Raw genomic sequence first — 20,673 nt, forward strand, 5'->3', positions numbered from 1 at the left:
ATCAGATCTCTGCCATGTTGGTATCCTATGCGAATGGCAGCATTTCGTTCCCCTTGCCGGGCAACCAAAGCAACGGGTGAGTCCTGACCGGCCCTCAGCAGGACCCGGACCGAGAAGCAGTTTCCGCGGGCTCCTAGCCCCGGGCCAGGGAAGTTCCGGGAGCCGGAACTCGGCCGCTCCGTGCTCAGTGTAAGCTCCTATAAGTGTAAGCTCCAAGAAGCAGTCCCCGCGGGCTCAGTTCTGGGAGCCGGAATTCGGCTGCTTAGTGCTTGGTGTATGCTCTGATCGAAATTTCTTTTTAAACCATACATTATAACTCATATTTAGAAATATGTTATATACTCTTATATGTATAGGACATTTAATTGTATACATTATAAATTTTAATTATATTGTGTTAATGCCATAGAATGTAATTTTTATAATTTTATTCTTTTGAGTTTACTAAGGCTTTTTTAATCAAGTGTATTTTCATAAATATTCCAAATATGTTAGAAAAAATTTCTATTGTGATTACTGTTGATAGCAGATATATGTCTAAAAAATAAAATAATATAAAATAGCTTGACCCTATTATATTTTGAAAAACCTCCATTTCTTTCTTATGAGAGGGATAAATTTATTACTTAACTCTCCTGTGAACTGTCAAAGACTTTTGTCACTGCAATCACATTATAATTTGTCCTTTGGATTTTCCATTTGCTACAAAATTTACCAGACAAAAGTCAATATGCTTCCAAAACCACTTGGGCTGGGGATTAGGAACACATTGCACTACTTTTAGCATCTATGTTATCTTGATTAAGAATCAAGTTTGATTATTGTCTATGCAGCCAAGATGTGACCCTGGGCACCATTCGAAGGTAGACACAATGTCTTAACCTGTAAGCATTTTCTCTGGATTTTTGTATTCTTTTTTCCATTTGGAATTCAGCTTGTGACACCTTTAAAGTTCATGTGTGTCAGCAAAGTTTGTATTTAACTATAGCCGTGTGTCTTTTTGAACAGCTGAAGAATCATTTTTACCGCAAGAATCTTGAGAGTTGGCAGTTTTGCTTCACACCACCAGTTCTTGATCTTATTTCTATAACACTTCTGTCTGCTATTTCATGGTAGGTCAGCAATCCTTCATGATAGTTCTTCCCAGATGTCAAAAAGTCTGCAGTCAACACAGAGCTTCTCAACTGGTGCCCATTCCTGTGTTTCGATTCCAGAAATGCCAACAAGAAACAGTTACAAAAATTATAACCAGCGTGATGACTTGCAAAAATATCGACTAAGAATTTTCTTGAGAGTCATTGTGAGAATCATCAAGTTTATGATAATAGACCGTGGAAGAGAGATTCCCTCCTCCCCTCCCTTCCATGCTTCCTTGTCTTGATCCCTTTCCTTTTGCTTTTGTTCTTGTTTTTACAATGACATACTTAACCTCTTTCAAGAGGGTGTACCTGGAGGCTCCTCGATTCCCCTACAGGAGATGGCGGTGCCCCAGAGGGTCTTCTCCAGTGCTCTTTGGCCTGACATTGCAGGATGATGGCAAGTCCTCTATAGTGGAACTTTTTTGCTCCTATTAAAGTGTCAAAAACAACCAAGAAAAGCTTTTTGTGGGGATAACAAGGCAAAGAAGAAAACCAGGATAAGATCATGGAGCACCACTGAGACCTTCCCCTCCCAGCTTTGGATGGCCTCTCCTGTGGGAGGATTCCTCCCCCCAGGGCCTAGCTCTCTGGTTGAGAGAGCTCCCCAGCTCAGTCCCAGATCAGCCTTGCTGGTGACCCCCTCAAATGTTAGTTGATTTATTTTCCAAAGAGAGACCTCTGCTTTGTCACCTTATGCCTGCTTTTCCCTGGGGACTCCAGTTGTGACAGAGCTCATTAATAGGGAGGCGTTGCCTGTGGGACCATCACCTTCTGTGTGGCTGTCAATCAATCATCTTCCCGGGCTCTGGGTAACCACCTTGGAGAGCTGTGTGGACTTTTTTATTAATCAAAATTAAAGTAGAAATATATGTAATGCCCTAAGGTGTCACAAAATAGAGATATACTCCTGAATTTTCAATAAATTTTAAGGTAAATAGGGCTATATACAAAATTTTCATGTTGTCTTTCATTTTGCTTTAAGAATAGAAACTTTATAACATAAATTGTGCTATTTATCTTCAAGTAATGTGGTGTGACTCTATTAGTTTCCTAGGGCTGGCCTAACAAATTGTCACAAACTTGGTAGCTTAACACCAAGTAAATTTATTCTCTCACGGTTTTGGAGACCAGAAGTCATAAATCACAGTGTCGGCAACAGTCACTCCCTCCCGAGCCTCAGGGGAGGACGGGTGCTGCCTGCCCAGCAGCAGGGGCTCAGGGGCTCCTTGGTTGGTGGCAGCATCACTTCTGATTTTGCCTTGATCATCTGGGCTCTGTTTCTACTGGGTCTTATCTCCAATCTCCCTTGTTCTCTTATAAAGACATTAGCCATTGGGTTTAGGACCCACACTAAATTCAGGGTGATCTCCTCTCAAGATTCAGGACTTCATTGTGAAAATCCCTTTCCAAAATAAGGGCACAGTCATTGGTTCTGAGACTTGGGACTTGGACATATCTTTTTGAGGGCCACCATTTAACCACAACAATAATTAAGAGACCTAATTGTGTACTACACTAGGTAAAGTCCTAGTAGCTGAATAGTTTTCTATTAATATCTGTGTAGTAAAGCTGTAGCTCTCAAAGTGAGAACAGTAGCATAGCCAGAGAAGCATCTTATACATACTAAGTTTCTACCTATCCAGAGATCCCCTTAGTGCACATTTTCCTATGTACTAATTTTATTCATTTCTCAGACCTGAATATATATTATCTTTCTGTTTTATAATGAACAATCTCAATATAATGTAGGAGTAATAATGTACTGAGGTTATCCCAGACTTCCTTCCACCTTACAACCTGGGTCTTTTTTGTAGTTGATTTTCCTTCCTCTGGTCATTTCTTATTAAGCTGTTATTTGCTGTTGATACAACTCATGGCATTCAAGGCAAAGGCTCTTGGAGAAATGGATAGTGCACTAGTTTGAGAAGTGGAGAACATGGTCCTTCTTCTGACCATGACTTTGTGTCACAGTCCCTCAAATTGGGACAGCCCATTTTACTATCTGTAAAACAAGGGAAGGTCAGCTCTCAGTTTGCTCTATCAATTAGAATCTTTTGGCTGCAAGTAAAAGTGGACTGTCATGATTTATAGTATGTTCAGGGAGGAAGCTGGTCTCAGGCTTATTTGATCCAGTCACTCTTGTCAACAATTAAAATCAAGGACTTCTTGTTTATGTGTGTAGTCCCTACTCTGCCTTCCTTGGAACTGCCTGGACTTCTCAGCCTAGGAGCAGGCCAGCTGGAGCATTTCTGACTTATGACATTCTGACAGGACAGCTCCACCATAGGAAGGCACTTGTCAAGAGCCACTAGTGCTTTCACCAGGACACTTCTATTCATTAGTGAATAGTGAGTTCCACCCATACCGAGTCTGAGAGATTCCCACCAGGCATGACGGAGGGGTGGACATATGAACAATATCAGGTCCTGCTAGCAATGTGGAGCTGGAAGCTGAGTAGGCAGCCAACAGTGACCGTCACAGGTGTCCCTCAGCATCTGTGGAGGACTGGCTCTGCTGAAGGTAACAAACTGTGCGGATGCTGAAGGCTCTGCTGTAAAAGAGTGTGACATTGTGAATCTGCGCACATCCTGTACAGGACTTTACCTAATACAACAGAAATGCTATGTAAACATGGTTGTGCTGTATGATTTGGGAAATGATGGCAAACAAAGAAGTCCTTGTGTGTTCAGTATCCACTAATTATATTTTTTACACAATTTTGATCTGTGGTTGCTTGAATTCTGAGGTTCAAAACTTGTGAGTAGCTAACTCCAATTATAGCTAACTCCAATTCTAATATAACTGTACCAATAATTATTCATTTCTAGATGATACGTTTCATTCTGTGGCTTAACATGGGAGAGGCTTTATATCTGTCAAAGATATGGAAGACTAAGCTTGTAATTATTGATAATGAACACATTGAGATAGTCAAACAGTGACCCATGGGAAGACTGTGTCAGAGACATGAGCTCTGTCACAGGTTGCTTTAAGAATAAATTATATTGATTTTTCAACAGCACATGTTCGTTTTTATCAGCAACAAGGGAAAATATAATGAGGCTGCCACTGGAAAACCAATGTAAATTTAACTGAAAGGAAGCAATAATAAAATTTTTATGCAAATTTTAACACCACCTATTGAAGCATATGCTGTAGTAGATAACACAAATATTTAAATTATTCTTATGAAAGCTTAGCAATCAAGAATAGAGAGACATGTGTGTATTAAGTGCGATAATAATTGTAATAATAAAAAATCAGTAAAATTATCATATTTTCTTACTGAAAAATCAATATTCTCTATGCTATTAAAGTTTTATTAAACTTGCTCCTGAAACGTGCTATTTTATCCTAAAAAAAACCCTTTCTTAATTAAAACAACCATAGAATATTAGTAAAATACCAGAATTAATAAGAATTATTACTAAGATTAATGAGAAAGAGGAGTACAATTTGTGTTCTAATTCATTTAAATCTCTTGAAAATAATCTAAAAGTTCATTTCTTTTCACTTTTCAAAAGATAATTAGGTTTAAAAAAGAAATTGAGCACTTAAATAGGTGGTAATTTGGTCTCAACTGTCATGAAGTAAATTGTTTAGATACTCTAAAACTAATAATAATTTCAATAATGAGGCCATCTCACGTATTTATGTGTGTAGTAAATAGTGTAAATATAATTTTGCCATAGTAAGATCTACATTAAGTAGTAACATTTAGTTTAATTGGTACTTAGGCTAAGGGGAAATGCAGAACATCAATGGCATGATTTTTAAACTGTAAAATGGATCTCAATTTATTTATGCTAAATGTTGCTAAGTGTTCAAATAAGAGCACTCTGGAAAACTTGAGCCCAGTTGCCATTTGCCTCAGCCCATGTGATTTTCCCCCAGTTAACTAGCAGTAATGGCAGAACAAAAGACTTAATCATTTTGAACTATAAGAAAAACAGTTTCTCCCTCTCATGTGCTCTATTTATTTATAACTCCCAAATATCTAAGTACACCCTCCCTCTCAGAGCACACAGCCCAGAGAACAAATCATCTTTTCTTCCACGTGTTTTGAAAGAAATAATCAGTTTACAAATGCCTAGTGCTTTTCACCTTGAAAAGCATATGGTCAAATATCCAAATAAATGAAGAAATAAGTAAATCCTGCCTTAAAAGAATAACTATCTGGACATACTGAGCCTAATACAAGAACCCAGATAGATTGCGTAATCAGCCAAGAGGACATCTGAGCTCAGATCAAATTGCCAAGGTCATGAGAAAGAGCCCAAACAAGAACAAGTCACTAATGTCACATGGCTCACTCAGGAGCATTTGTCTGCCTGAGTGAGTTTGACAGGAAGATGGAGGCACAGGGTGTCCCAAACAGATTATTGTACGAAAGCCTCCATAACCACTAAGTGGTGAGCTTTTTATTCAGGAACACTGGGAGGTTCTGTCTATGGTTGGACGTTGTCTTGCATTAAGGGCTGACGTGGAAGCAGATGAGCTCAGATGTACAGGATGGTTGGAAGTCCTCCAGTTCTTGCTGAAGAGTGAGACCTTCAGTTCTGAGGCATGAGCGCATGGCCGTGAGTCTTTGAGGGGAGTGGCTGTGTGTCAGTGAGGAAGATAGCTGGGAGCAGTGTGACAAGGTCCTGGGGAGTGGGGCGGGTGTGGGCATGAGGACAGGGAGCGAGGGCTGGAGTGAGTCATGAGGTTGTGGAGAGGAAGGCGTGAGTAGAGAATGTTGTAGGAGCAGAACCGACAAGGCTGTGACCGAAAGAGAGCCCTGGGCCCAGGAGGGCACTGTGCAGAGCCATGGAGCTCAGCGTGGCCCTGAAGAACCGCCCTGCTGTGGCAGGCTTGCTCTTGCTCTCCCTGTCTAGCTGTGAAAGCAGTTGTACACGGAACTGGTCAAGGCAGCAGTGCTGAGTGACAATAGCGTCACTGAATCTTTGACAGGCAGCTGCCTACATAAGTAAAAACAAACAAAAACTTTACTTAATAAAAATATTAATTTTATTCTACCTGGACCACAATGTGGCTCTTAAATATTGTATTTACCAGAATAGCAAGAACTCAGAGCACGGGACTGCAGTCATCTCAGGAAGGAGCAAGGTGTGCTGTGGGGGTCCAGCACAATAGCTGCTTCTTCAAAAGAGAAACAGACAGAACTTCCATTGACTGAAAAAGTCACTGACAGACAGCAAGCTATGCCACTCATCCTTGAGACTTTTGTGGGATATTTTCTCACTCTAAACTAAGCAGAGGATTAAAAAGGAGGGAGGAGGAGAGTGCGAGGGGAAGTTCTGGGAAGTGTAATTTCCAAATTATGCCATGTCTATGTGCAATACTGGATACCATTATGAAGGAATCCACTCATGTGTGCAGTTATAATGCACTAATTAAAATAACCATAGAGGGGGGATCACAGAGTGAACCCAGTGAGGGGGCGTGTGGAGGGGAGGGAGAGGGAAAGTGCTGGGAAGGAGACTGAGCAAATTGTAAAGTGCATGTGATGATGGCTTCATGGGGGCCACTGTCCTGTGTAATTTAACGCATCCATGAAAAAAGAACTGAGCAAGCCCATGTCAAGAAAACAATTCACCATGTTCATTGAAAAATGTAAAAATTCAGTTTTCAGGTGAAAATTATAATTTGAGAAACTTGCATCTATATTCTTGAGTTTGACAACTTTTCAAAACTTAGATTTTTTTTCCTGAGATTTATTAAATTGAAGAGGTGACAGCATCACACTGTTGATCGACAACTAAAACCCACATGATTCTGGAAACCAGAGACGTAGCATCTGCCTGGAGAGGCCATGAGCATGCTCAGTGTGAGTGAGTTCCACAGGCGAGCAAGCACTTGGGGCGCCTCTGTCAGGGCGCCTGAGGCTGAAGGTAGAGGACCCTGAACCCCTGGTGCCTGCCAGGTTTTCCCCACCTGTCCATCAGTTTATGCTGTTGATTTTTGATATGAGACAACAAAAAATGCAAAATCCACAATACTTACTCTAATAAACTCTGATATCGTTGAATAAAAATATTTGGAAAAGGCCCCTGGGCAAGATTATAAATGGTTTCATGATATTGTTTGCCACTGCAAGATATTTTATATAATATATAACTTTATATAAAGTCTATCACTTTTGCGTTCCAAAGCAACATGAAATCTTCATTGTTTTGAGACTCTACTTTGTTCAGGTAAGATTATCATTTGACAATATTGTCTGACTTTTAAATATTACTTCAATATACTATGTTGGAGTAAAATTTGGCATTAATATTACTTGAATCAATTATTTAATCATTTAGACATTCAAAAGTTAGACTTTGTCTTTCTCTCAGTGTATTAATCTTCAGAAACTTCAGAATTTCACATGATATTCTTAGAAGAGATTGTTACAAGAGAGAAACAAATATAAATAAGATGTAGATTAAAACTAATTTTGAGGTATGTGACAGAAGTCCAATGTGACACAGCAAGAGGGCTGCTCCAGATGCCTGAACAGCAACCCTGAATGAGGTCACAAATCCAGGTCACTAAAGATTTTGGAAAAATAGGTGACAAGTAACAATAAGCTCCTAAAATGGTAGCACATAATTTTTCTTTGAATATAATGTATTATATGATATGAGTGAAATTTGGGGTCATGAATTGTTCATTTTAACTACTTCAATACTATCGTGTCCTGATTGATATCAGAGGTACCAGCTTCCAAAATGAAGATCAAAAGTTTCTAAATACGTGAAATACATCTGTACATTTCCCATTACTTAGAACACTACTTAATAAATGTGAGTATAGCGGAGCATTGGAAATTCTGAGTGGAAATGTGTATTTTCTCTTCAGGAGTAACCCTCATGTGCAGTTAAAGTTTGCATGATACAGTGAAAGCATTGATCATTGCTCAAGCAAGTCAAAACTGCTACCCTTGTCAAAGAGAATTCTCACATTGGATCCACTGCAGAGACCCAGCTACTCAAGAAATCAAGCAGGCGGGGTCAGCACTGGCTACAGGTCTTCTTAAGTTGACCAAGGATGGGGCTGTTACTTCCTCCAATCACCAGCTTTCTTATCTGTAACAAATATCCATGCTAATATCAACTCTTCAGGGTTTTGGGAAAATTGTGAGAAAAATATATATTGGGTCTAATGTAAAGAGAAAGCTCAAAATCCTGAATATTCTAACTACCAGCAGGGGTCATTTCTAGGGGTAGTGATGTGTCTATTCTAAACACAGTAGAAAAAAAAAAGTTACTAAACATATCAGCTCTTCCACTTGGGGCCAAAATCTTGTTCTGAAGTTCCTCCAGATCAGGTCATGCAGAGACCTGGCACACACTGGTGCTAACAGATGATCTTATATTCATAGTTGTAATAATCATCCATACCCAAATGCAAACCTTGTCTCTAAGTGTTCTGCAAAAGCAATGATGCCAGCCATTTTGACCAGAATCCTGAAATGAAAGTTGAATTCACATTATGGAATCAACGGGCTTAAAAAATATTTCTTTTCATCTTATGTTTTCACATGGGGTTAATGCATAATGGAATCAAGTACAGCAGGAGCTCCAGTGCAGGCCTCTGAAATTCCTAGCCAGTGTAATGTTGGTGTATGTGCATGCATGTGCTAGTGTGTGTGATTTATTACTTTATATGTGAAGGTTTGCAATGACAAGAAAGGAATGCACTGCAGCAAGTTAAATATCTTAGCTATTGCATTTATTGAGTACCATTACTATGAGAATTATTCAGTGGAAATACATTGATAAATTGATGAAAACACAACATTTCATAGGAAATTTAGCATTCTTTTTTTAGTATTTGACAGACTAAGTTGAAAAAATTACAGAGAATATACTTGTTTTTTTGCAAACAGACTTGTGATTATCAAATGAGACAAAAACTCAATAATTATAAAAAATGGAATTATAGATTACATAAAACAAATAAAAACTGACTTTCTGCAATTTCAAAGTCCTTCTCCTGATCTTCTTTTTGGGATAATGTTACAAACAAGATAGCATGTGCCCATTTCCATACATACTAATGCTTCAATTTGTTCTTTCTTGCCTGTGACTTTTATTATTGGTGTTTTTCTGTCTAATTCACATCCTGTAATGTTAAATACAGTTATAAGTGCTAACTAAATTCTTATAGATTAGATGCTATTGATGATAAAGTACTATATATAAATCTACACATATGTACATTTGTGTCTTCAAATATATATAACATGGCTATGTACATATACTCTCACACACAGTCAACTTCCCATATCCACAGGTTCCTCACCTCTTGAAATCAGACCATAGATCAAAACTATTTGGAAAATTGTGTTTGTACTAAATATGCACAGATTTTTCCTGTTGCTATTCCCTAAATGATATGATATGATAATTATGTGTGTACCATTCACATCACATTAGCTAAAAGTAATCTGAAGCTTAATTAAGTTATATGGGAGAATCTATGTAGGTTATGTGCAAATAATATGCAATTTTATATGAGGAATTTTTGTATTCCTTGATTTTGGAATCAACAGGAGTGGGGAAGCTGGAACAAATTCCCCACAAATACTGGGAGATGAGTATACATATAAATGTTGTGTGTGTGTGTGTGTGTATGTGTGCAGATAGATGGTCAAAAAGTTAAGACTTATTGTTTACTTAGTTCTATGCTTATCAAAATATTAATCAGGAAAATAACATTCAAAAGCAATGTTGAAAATTCCATATTTTGAGAGAAGAAATTAAAGCATAGTCAAAAGATAATTTACTATAGGTTCCCACAGGATCATACATATGACACCATAAGATGTCATAAAAAATATTAATGGGTATTATTATGTTAGTTAATTCTGCCTACTTTCTGCTAACAATACTGATCCAGGAACAGGAAACCTTTTAAGTTAATTTTTTAAAAAAAATTCAGCATATTGCAAGATAATTTAGAAAAAATTAACCCAAATGTAATCATTACAATGTTGTGTTGCAGAGAAATTGAAGAAATAAGCATTTGGCCATTTGTATTGCTTGTGAGGAAAAATAAAAGAATCTTAACTTGTAGCAGAACACGTACCAATAAAAAGTCAAGAAGTAAAAATGATAAATGCATTCTTTATTCATTTCTAAATGAATAAAACATCATTTTTTTAAAGAGAGAGAGATAGAGAGGAGAGAGAGAGAATTTTTTTTTTTTATTTTTCAGTTTTCAGTGGACACAACGTCTTTATTTTATGTGGTGCTGAGGATCGAACCCAGCGCCCCACGCATGCCAGGCGAGTGCGTTACCACTTGAGCCACATTCCCCAGCCCCAATGAATAAAACATCATTAACCTAGGTTCATAAATCCCAAGTGGACCTTGGTGAGAGAAGCGATTCATGGGTCCACAAACACTTCGTTTTCCTGATAAGGTTAGTTACTCAAAATTTTGGAGCCACCTCACTGATGGACATGTGTCAGGTGTCCCATGGCTATAGTGCTATCATTGTGGGACTTAGGAGACAGAGGAAATACTGAATGTAGTCAATATTTAATAGAACTTAATGAGAATGCTTGTGTACCACAGCTGCTATGGTCTCCTGGGGGTGCCACTTTACTGAAAACATTGAGTCCATGAAGCTATTCTACATAGTTTTTAGACTATTTCAAAATGCAGCAAACAATATGAACTGTGACCAAAATTTAGTGCCCAATGGAAGACATTGTGTTTCTTCCTTATTGTTTTTGACTATAGTTAATTAAAAATTAGCACAATAATCCCCTGGGAAGTGGTGTGAGGCAGTGATACCTGATCCTTGTGTTTAGCTCTCCAGTATAGAATGTATTCAGAACACTAAGTTAAAAATATTTTTTTTTCTTTCAAGGTAACTGAACTACACAACATCAAAAATATAACCAGACTGCCTCGAGAGACAAAGAAGCATGCAGTGGCAATTATCTTTCATGACGAAACGTCAAAGACATTTGCCTGTGAGTCAGGTAAGCAATTTCAGGCCCATCTACAACTTGAGGAAATTGAGCGGCTTCTGAGACAATGACCCAGGCAGATGAAGATGCGGTGTCTGAATTGGATGGCTCATTGTAATGAGAGGGCAGTGGAGGATGTTAGTCGCAAGTTCAACATACTGATTTCTCCAGATGTTTTGGGTACTTATTGTTATCTCTCTGTGCCTGCTCCCAGGTGGTCTGAGAACTCTGGCAGTTTTCTTTCAAGCTTTGAGAATTAAGTAAACCATACCAAGGCGATATTGAGTGAGTGAGCATGTGATTAGTACCCAGGTTTTTGCAGAAAGTAGCTGCAGGTATTTTGTAGGGCAACAATAATGCTACTGTACAAAAGCCTGGCAAACTCAGCCTAACTCCCCAAACATTGCAGAACAGAATTTGGGCAGTGTGCTACTTTCACCGGTTCTTGGTACCGCAAATAAATACATTTCAGATTGAGTTTCAAAGTGCCGGTTCATAAAGCACTCTGACAGTGGTGAGATGCAGAACTTTTTAATTTGAACTTGCAATATCCTTCACGTTGGAGGCCCTGCATCATGTCTGAGTTGACAATGCTTTTCAAAGATTTTGCTCAAAGAAACAATGTGTTTGCTTTATAATGCATGTTACCAAAAATATGAAGGGCTCCAAATATGTGAATTTAAAATGGTTATGTAGCCTTTGGGAGAAGATTCTTAATTTTTTAAAGGAAAAATGAAGTGTCTGGTTTATAGAAAGTTGATAGGTCGGTCTAATTAATGCTAAGTCATATTATTCTAAAGCTGCTGATGTCACTGTGTGTGACTGAGACTGCTCACACCCCTCATCTGAGCTGACCTTAGTCTTCCTGGCCTGACCTGGAATGCGTCAAAGTGCCCTTCTTTCCTTGGATGGCTTTATTCATCAGTCGTTCTTCATTTGCCATCTGATCATATCTCATCCTTCAAAACAGACTTTTCGGAGGTACAGAGATGTCTGTGATTGGTACTATAAATCCCCGTCTTGTAACAGTACCTGTCTCAGCCTTATTGATATATTGTTATCCCAAAATATTTTTACCTTCTTGTTCACTGTCTTAAAACAGTCTAGTCACTTCAATTTTTTTCTGAGCTCTTAAATATATAATATTAATGTCTCTTATTAAATTAATAACAGCCAGAAAATTAGTTTTCAAAAACATGATAAAAAATGATTTTCATTACTTCAATTGTTATTTTTCACTATTGTTTGACTTTTTTTGAAATTGTAGTGAGCAATGTTCTGCATGTATAAGTGCAACTGGAGTCTGTTATTTTTGGAAAGAATGATATTTAATTATATTTTTTAAGTAACAATTTTATTTAGATATTCTTTAGAGAGACCCTGGTCTAATTTGTGTTTATTTAGTTACTTAATAATTCAATAGATTGCCTTTTATATTGTGATTTTTTACTGAGATTACAGTAGAAACATTATTTAATGCAATTTTACATTTACACAGATGGCTTTTCTGATTTAAACAGCTATAATCCATTCTTTACTTAACTTCCTATCACTTTTTAAAAAAAAAAAAGTTTGAGATTAACTTGGAAACTGCCCTCTTTTAATTTTTTATTTTCTATAAAGTTAGGGAGAATGTACACACACACACACACACACACACACACACACCATCTCCTCCTGAATACATACCCCTGCTGCTCCATGGCATTTTTCCAGGTGTCACCTGAATGTCCTCCCCTTTATGGGCCACAAGGTATCTACCAGTGCATCAAATAAAAACAGGCTCTTACTTCCATTCTGACACTTAAAGTAATTTCAGTGAAGACGTATTATTTTCATCATCCCAAGAACCCAGACTAGAAACGTTCACTTCCATAAGACATTGATGTTGGTAAATAAGAAGCTCCTGTGCACATAACTCAAGGTCAGCAGGACTCGGCCTCAACTTCAACATGTAGTGTTTGGAATTCTCAAGTGTGACTGGAAGAATGTCGTTGAACTCCACATCACAGAGCACCTGGGTCTCCAGAGAGTAAGTGTCATTGCAGCAGGTGGCACCAACGACTCCAGTCCTGGTGCTGCGGTCTGAGCATTGTATCTTTACCTACAGCTCAGCACAGATGAAACCCACTCCTCCCTGGGTCAAGTTAGCAAGTGCATTTGAACAATTTATAGAAAGGCTATAAAGATCAAGAATTTATAATAAAATTTTTGAATATACATAGCATCCAGATCTTGGTTTCTAATAACAGGAATTGAAGCATGAGTCCATGCTTATTATAAGTAATTGACTGAATAAGTAAATAATGGGAGCAGATAGACAAATGTCCCATAGGAAAAGTCCAAATAATTCATGCAGAGGCCCTGCCCTCTGGAGGGATGCACGACTCCCCACTTTGTGACTGTGAGCTGCCCAGGCGACTTCCTTCCAAAGGAAAGAGCGTAGAAAGGGGTTGGTGGGAGAGAAGAGCTAGACCGTAGGGAAGCTGTCAGAGACCACCTCAGCCATGGTCAAGGTCCACATCAGCACCGGCACTTTACCTCATCACCTTCCTCCCAGCAACCCACAAATCAGTGTAATCGTGAGAAAAACATCACACAAATACAAACTGAGGGGCATTCTACAAGGTGCCTGACCAGTACTCTTCAAAACCTTGAAGGTTGACAAAATATGAAAGTCGGAGAAACTGTCACAGCCAAGAGGAGCAAAAGGAGTCATGAGGAGAAAACGAAAGTGGCATCCTGAATGAGACCCAGAAACAGAAAAAGGGGCAACGGGACAAAACTGAGGACACTCAGGGGAGTGAGGAGACCTTAATAAATTATCAATTAGGACCACTAATTAATAAGAATATACCAACATTGTTTCATCAACGTTAGCAAATGCACATAGCAAAAGTAAGGTGTTAATAACATAATAAATGTAAGAGAGAAAATGGGCATACAACATCCATATTATCTATGCAGTAATGCTTTACCTCTGATGCTATATCAAAATAAGAAATATTTTTAAAAAAAATTAATGTGGAACTGACATAAAATATATATCAATGAACTAGATTAAGTATAAGGAAAATGCAATGCATTTTAAAGGATTTAAATTTACTAAAGAAAATTGGATATTACAATCAATAGTAATTGAATCTTCACCTCATCAAGTGCAAGTGAGCAAACAGCTTATCTGGAATGCCACTGATGAAGAAACTTCGATTAGCATCATCACAAAAGGGTTCTTGAACACAAACCCCTTGGGGACAAAGATGATTTTCTAACCTGCCTGTAATCTGGATCAGTCACCCCCTGCCAGTACCATAACTCCCTTCTTAGCCTGTTGACTCAGAGGTACGAGGAGCACAAAGTGGCGAGGGGGAGTCTTAACTTCCAGTTTAGTGAAATCTTTGTTGTACCCCCCAGAAGAAGCAGTCTTCTCTCTGGATCTAAGATGTCTAGGCCAGCAGAGCATAAGGTTACAGGAACAGGAAGCAAAAGCTTTCCTAGTGGGTCACTAGGGGTGGTACGGAGTGGTACCATCCCTGTCTCCACCCCTTGGTTCCTGGACCCATGAATTCTTGCAATGGGAGAGACAGTACCATATAGTGGATGCTGACGTAGAGGGTAGACACTTCTGGAGGACCTTGCCCCAGGCCTCGCTGTATTGCCATCTAGCTGGCCCTGGAACTGCATCTTCCAAAAGTCCATTCCATTATTCCATCAAACCATCTGCTTCAGGACAGTAGGGAACAGAGTCCTCACACTTATTTCCAATGAAGATGCAGAGAAGAGTGTGTTCTCATATGGCTAGATGAAGTATGAATTGTATTAATTATTTTTTCAGGGAAAATGGCAACTATATATATAATATTATATATATTATATATAATGTATTATACATATTATATTATATATATTATATGTTATATATATTATATATCAGTATATATATTTAGTGTATATATTTATATATTTAGTCTTATATATTTAGTATTTATATATTTATATATATATTTTAGTGTATGTATATGTATTTTAGTATATATATATATATATATATATATATACACATATATATACATATATATATTTAGTGTACACACACACACACACACACACTTGATTTATTAAGGCTCTTTGGGACAATATCTCACATAAACATACATGCCAGCACATGAGGATGTGGGTTTAAGTACACAATGTATAATGGAAAAATGGAAATAAGTACCTATAGAGTGAATAGTTGAATAAACAATGGTATATCCTTATCAAGAAATATGTGATCATTAGAAATAGTTTTACATGCAAAGCAACTGTTTTAGTTAGCATTTTTGTCACCATGACCAAAAGACTTGACAAGAACAACTTAGAGGTGGAAAAGTTCATTTTGGCCCATGGTTTCAGAGGGTCAGTTCATGGTCTGAGGACTCCACAGCTCTGGGCCCAAGGTGAGGCAGAACACCGTGACAGAAGGGTGTGATGGAAGAATCAGCTCAGGACATGGCAAGCAGGAAGTAAAAAGAGAGAGCTCCACCCAGCAAGGACAAAATGTACCCACCACTGCCCTGCTTCCTCTAGCCACAACCTACCTGCCTACAGTGGCCACCCAGTTAATCCATATCAGTGGATTAATCCACTGATTAGTTTACACATCTCACAACCTAATCATTCCACTCCTGAAAATTATTGCATTGTCTCACTCATGAACTTTTGGGGGACACCTCATCTCCAAACCATAACAGCAACTACTGGAAAGTGTATGTGGGATACTCACATATTATAAAGAAAACAGAGAGAGAGAGAGTTTTAGCAATTTTACCAGGGTGAGGGAACATGATGATGAGCTGTATGAAAAAGATTGTTGGGGAAAAATGCAAATAAAAGAGGGAAAGAAACAAAATAATATAAACAAAAAATAAAAAACCAAGCATGTAATTTATTCTATTTGTATGAAATCACTCATATGTGAACATATGTGAACACATGTGTACAAAACTTAGGTTAGTACCAATAAATACAAACTAAACCTCCAGGAAGTTCATAGTAGTATATCTATACCGTAGGCAAATGTAAGAAGAAAAAACACAGCTGAACCATGGAATTCTTGAGGCACAGAGAAACCAGATTTGCTGTGCACTGCTGTGGGAATTCAAAACATTGCAGTCACTCTGAAAAAACAAAGTGTTTGGCAGACTCATAAAATTAAGCATGCAATGACCATTGAAGCCAGTAATTGCACTCTTGGACATTTATTCTAGGGGAAAAAAATGAAAATGCACACATACATATACAACCTGTATGTGAATGTTCACAGCAGATTTATTCAAAGAGCCTAAAGCTGGAAAGAACCCACAAGTCCTTCCAAAGTCAGCGTACATCATGCCATAGAATACTCCACAGGGGGAATAACTATTAATACATACAGCAATTTGGATAAATCTTGAGGGTATTATACTAAGTGAAAATAAAAAGCTGATCTCAAAACTCTAGTATCATGTGACTCCTTTTGTTTAATATCTGTGAAATGACAATTTTAGAAATGGAGAACATATTGGTAACTGAGACAGGTTAAGAGTGGGGTTGGAGGCATGGGGACGGGAGAGGTGTATCATGGTAAAATGGTAATGTGACCTGGAATCTGAGTAATGCAGTACTTTGATTGTGGCAGTACAAACACAAACCCGCCAAGTGATAGATTATATAGAATTTACACACACACGTAGACTGGGGAAATTTGAATAAGACTGGTCAACTCTCAATGGAAATACAGTGGTTGTGACATGATACTACAATGTTACAAAATACTACCATGGGCAGGGTGCAGGGAGGAGGACTGGTCAAAGCGTACCCAGGCTATCTCAATCTCTGTATTAGTATGCTCTATTTATATGAATCTGCAATTCTATCAATCAACTTTAAACAAATTAGATCTGTCTTATTATGAGGTTATCTATGATGTATTTTCAAGTTGTAAAAAAAAAGGATTAGAAAGTTATGTGAGAGCATCTTTGGTATAGTTCAGACGTAGTAAAAAGAAACTAATAATACCAAACAACAAGAAAACTAACCCTCAGTGCGTGCCTGAGTGGCCTGTGCATGTTTTATGAGTGTGGAAGCTCTGCCTGTGTATGTCCTGGTCTTCTCCCAACATGGAAGCCTTGGGTGGTCTGCGGTCCCTGCCTCCCAAGCCTCAGCCCCACTCTTTATCCTTCCAATTTCCACGTCCTTCCATTTGGGGCACCAGTGTCTCCTGCTTCCTGCTTCCTCATCTTGCATGGAGACTTTGTTCCAGCCCCTACTGCACCCTGACTCTGGGCCTCACCCACTCTGCCCCAGACACCTCTGCCCTGCCAGTTTCCACGCTCCATGAAGAACGTTGGTTTCTAAAATGACACCTTTTCCCTAAGATGATTTACAATATTCAGTAAGATGTGTTATTATCTTAACTCATTGTTCCTTTTTTTCTTAGAAACATTTTTTCAGAAGATTCTCTTTAGTTTTCTGCTTCTCATGCTTTACATCATCTAGAAAAGATTGCTGCCCCAAATGCACAGATTCAGAATAAAGTTGATAGGCATGCAACTCTACCTTCCTGTTGATTAGCATTTCTAAGCTTTATTAAGGGATTGTTGACAAGTGAAATTTACCTGTATTTAAGTTCCATAGTATGATGCTTTGGGGTATATTACATTATAAAATCATCATCCCTGTGACCCATGTCACCTCACATAGTTATCATTTTCTTTTTTCTTCTTCTTTTCCTTTGTGCGTGTGTCAAGAACTCTTAAGATCTTCCCTCTTGAACTGTGTAGAATGCTTAATTTTAGAAAGACTTACTGTCTGCATAAAAGCAGAATAGGGCAAGGGTCCCTTCTGTAAAGCTTCTGTATTTCAGGTACTCACCCCAGATCACAGAAAGTTTTTAATAATAGAACTGGCTTAACAAAAAGTTAGGTGATAGAACAATAGAGTTTCATTATGTTAAACCAGTTGCATAGTCAAATATGTCAAGCTATTGCAAATTTAGTATGTATAACACAAAAGTATAATACAAAATAAAGGCTTGTAGATATCTAGGACAAAGGAGGAAGTTGATTTTATTGCACGTAAAAGGCCAGATTAGAATGTGACATTAGAAAAATCCTCAGTGCTCCTTCCCAGAGTCGCAGGGTTTGGGGTAAACATGAGACTTCCGTTTCCAGTGACATCAGTCCAGTGCTTTTATGAGCAGTCCATTACTTTGGGGTAATGGGGGACATTTTGGCTTACTGACTATTCAGTACAAAAGACAACTTGGACAAAGTTGGAGCAACTTCTATTTCTAGCTGACTCAGCCATCATGGAATAGAAATGCTGGTTTATGACCATCTGCTTCTTAGCTACTCGGCTAAGAGATGTGGAAGAATTTATTAAAAACAGAATGTAGTGGGCTTATGTGATCCAAAATGTGTTGGGATTCTGAAGCTAACTCTGCAGAGAAAGTGTCATGCATGTAGCAGCAACAAGGGCTGAGACTTTGAATCTGTGACGATGCTCTTCACAGACTCGCATTAGAGAAAAACACCAACTTTCTGTTGCTCCTTCTCATGCAAAATTTAAATCATTTTGGTAAAATTTGGGCATGGTTCTCTCTGGTTGTGATGAGAAATAAATCAGAGACAGAGCTGATTTGAGCAAAGTGTGCTACAAGGTTTTTCCTGATTGTCTAGGATGTCTGTAAAATGGGTAGGTTCAGTGGACAGGAGCCCCTACCCAGCACCAAAATCACTACTGAGGTGAGTTGATTCCACCTAAGAACAAGTATGGCTGATACACCATCGCTGAGAGGGGGTTAGGATATTATAAAGAAGAGAGAACTAATTTGCTGTGAGAAGAAAATACAGAGGCTGATGAACAATTTCGAACAAGTGTAGTACCTAAACTATCGATGCATCCTGGTTTACTCTCCAACTAAAGACTAAAGTGCTTTAGAAATTAGCAGCTTGAGAGTAAAGTCTAGTACATATCCTGAAAATCTCCTTTCTGCCCCAAACTCCAGTGGTTTGCTTTTCGGGTTTCAGCCTGTCTAGTTGGTGTGCCTGCTTCTGTACTGTGGATACTAAAAGAAGCTGTCACCTCCTGACTCTGCGGTCCCAGCACAGCCACCAAGCTGCCCTTCCCACAGGGAAGCCTTCCCTGACCCTTGTGACCTGTCAATAGGCAAGCCAAGATTTTGCCATAGGCAGCCAAACTCAGAAAGTGATTTTAGGACTACTATTGTGCAAGAGTCTAGAAAATGTTTTTTAAGTTTTATGGATGATAAGCACACAGTGTTAGTTTGAAAATGGCTAATGGGGAAGCATTGTTTTCCTCAGTTCTTATTTTATACATTAAGAAAATGCACTCATGCTTTATTTTTATGATTGACATGAAGTATAATACCTTTGATGTGCCATTCCATATAATACCATATTCTACTATTGTATACAGAATTGTGTTTTTTTCCTGAGAAATCAAGCCTTCTATAATTGGGTGCTAGACTTTTTGAAATCTTTGAAGCAGAAAAGTGTTTTGAATATTTTTTTGCAGAAAAAAATGTCTTTCATTTAAAGGCTGATAAGGACTTAGAAAATATTGAGTATGTTTATTAAAGTTCCATCCATCTTAATGAACTAATAAGAAAATGTAATATTTTTTGAACTTTTTAGAAAACAGTGCACATAATATTCAGTAGTGCAATAGGCTTTAAGACTGAACTTTTAAAAAATGTTTTTTGTCAACTTGTCCTGTACATTTCTGTCCATTGGTAAAAACAAAAGATTCACTACAAACAGATCAGAAGATAACTTAAAAATGCATAGTGCTCTGCTAGCACAAAACAGAACAGTAGCATAAAAAGAATTTGCAGTGAATTGATGAGTTTACTCCCAAAAATTGTATATTCAAGTCCTAACCCCAGCGCCTGTCATACAGGTGACCTTATTCTGAAATGGGCCCCCGTGCACATCTAATCAAGTAAAGATGAGATGGGACTGCACCAAAGTCAACTCTACTGTTGTATTTATGAGAAAAGAGGGAGACTTTGGGATACAGACATGTACAGAGGGGACCTGGAAAAAGGTTTGTGGAGAGGGAGGCAGAGAATGGAAAGATGGAGCTGGAACCAGGGAACCGGAGCGTTGCCAAGGCCACCAGGAGCTGGGAGGGAGCCAGCAGCAGACTCCCTTCAGCCTCCAGGAGACACGGACACTGACACTGACTTAGGGCTCCATCTACAGAACTGTGAGCAGCTAGATCTTTGTTGCCTTAAACTATCCAGTTTGTGATAATTTGTTCTGGCTGTCCTAGGAAAATAATATAGAGCTCTTCCAAATCAAGTTTTAAAACATTGATCAATGGTTGCTGAGTTACAGTCAGGAGCAAGAAGTCTGGTGTCACCGTTGCACACTTGGGTGACTATAGATAACAATGTACTGTACATTCTCGAAAAGCCAGAAGAAAGGATATTGAAAATTTTTGCCCTTGGTTAAAAACAAAGTTCAAACTCTTGAAGATTTCTTAGCTGTTTTCACACCTTGGTCTTTCTTTTTCAAA

The 20,673-nt window shown here is 38.3% G+C and overlaps 1 protein-coding gene across 2 annotated transcripts in view; it reads left to right on the forward strand.

Moving 5' to 3' along the window:
* Dok6 (docking protein 6) overlaps positions 1-20,673 on the forward strand; it is a 376,031-nt gene that overhangs the window by 150,835 nt on the left and 204,523 nt on the right. The window contains exons 1-2 of one of the 2 annotated variants that reach the window (XM_048806626.1): positions 10,420-10,553; positions 11,007-11,121. In XM_048806626.1, coding sequence (XP_048662583.1) covers positions 10,521-10,553; positions 11,007-11,121 — 148 coding nt within the window. In that variant the 5' untranslated portion in view covers positions 10,420-10,520. Of the gene's footprint in view, positions 1-10,419; positions 10,554-11,006; positions 11,122-20,673 lie in introns of those variants that run through there. The other variant, XM_015499571.2, reaches the window with a different exon arrangement.

The sequence above is a fragment of the Marmota marmota genome, unplaced genomic scaffold, assembly GCF_001458135.2.
Source record: "Marmota marmota marmota unplaced genomic scaffold, marMar, whole genome shotgun sequence".
Lineage (NCBI taxonomy): Eukaryota > Metazoa > Chordata > Mammalia > Rodentia > Sciuridae > Marmota > Marmota marmota.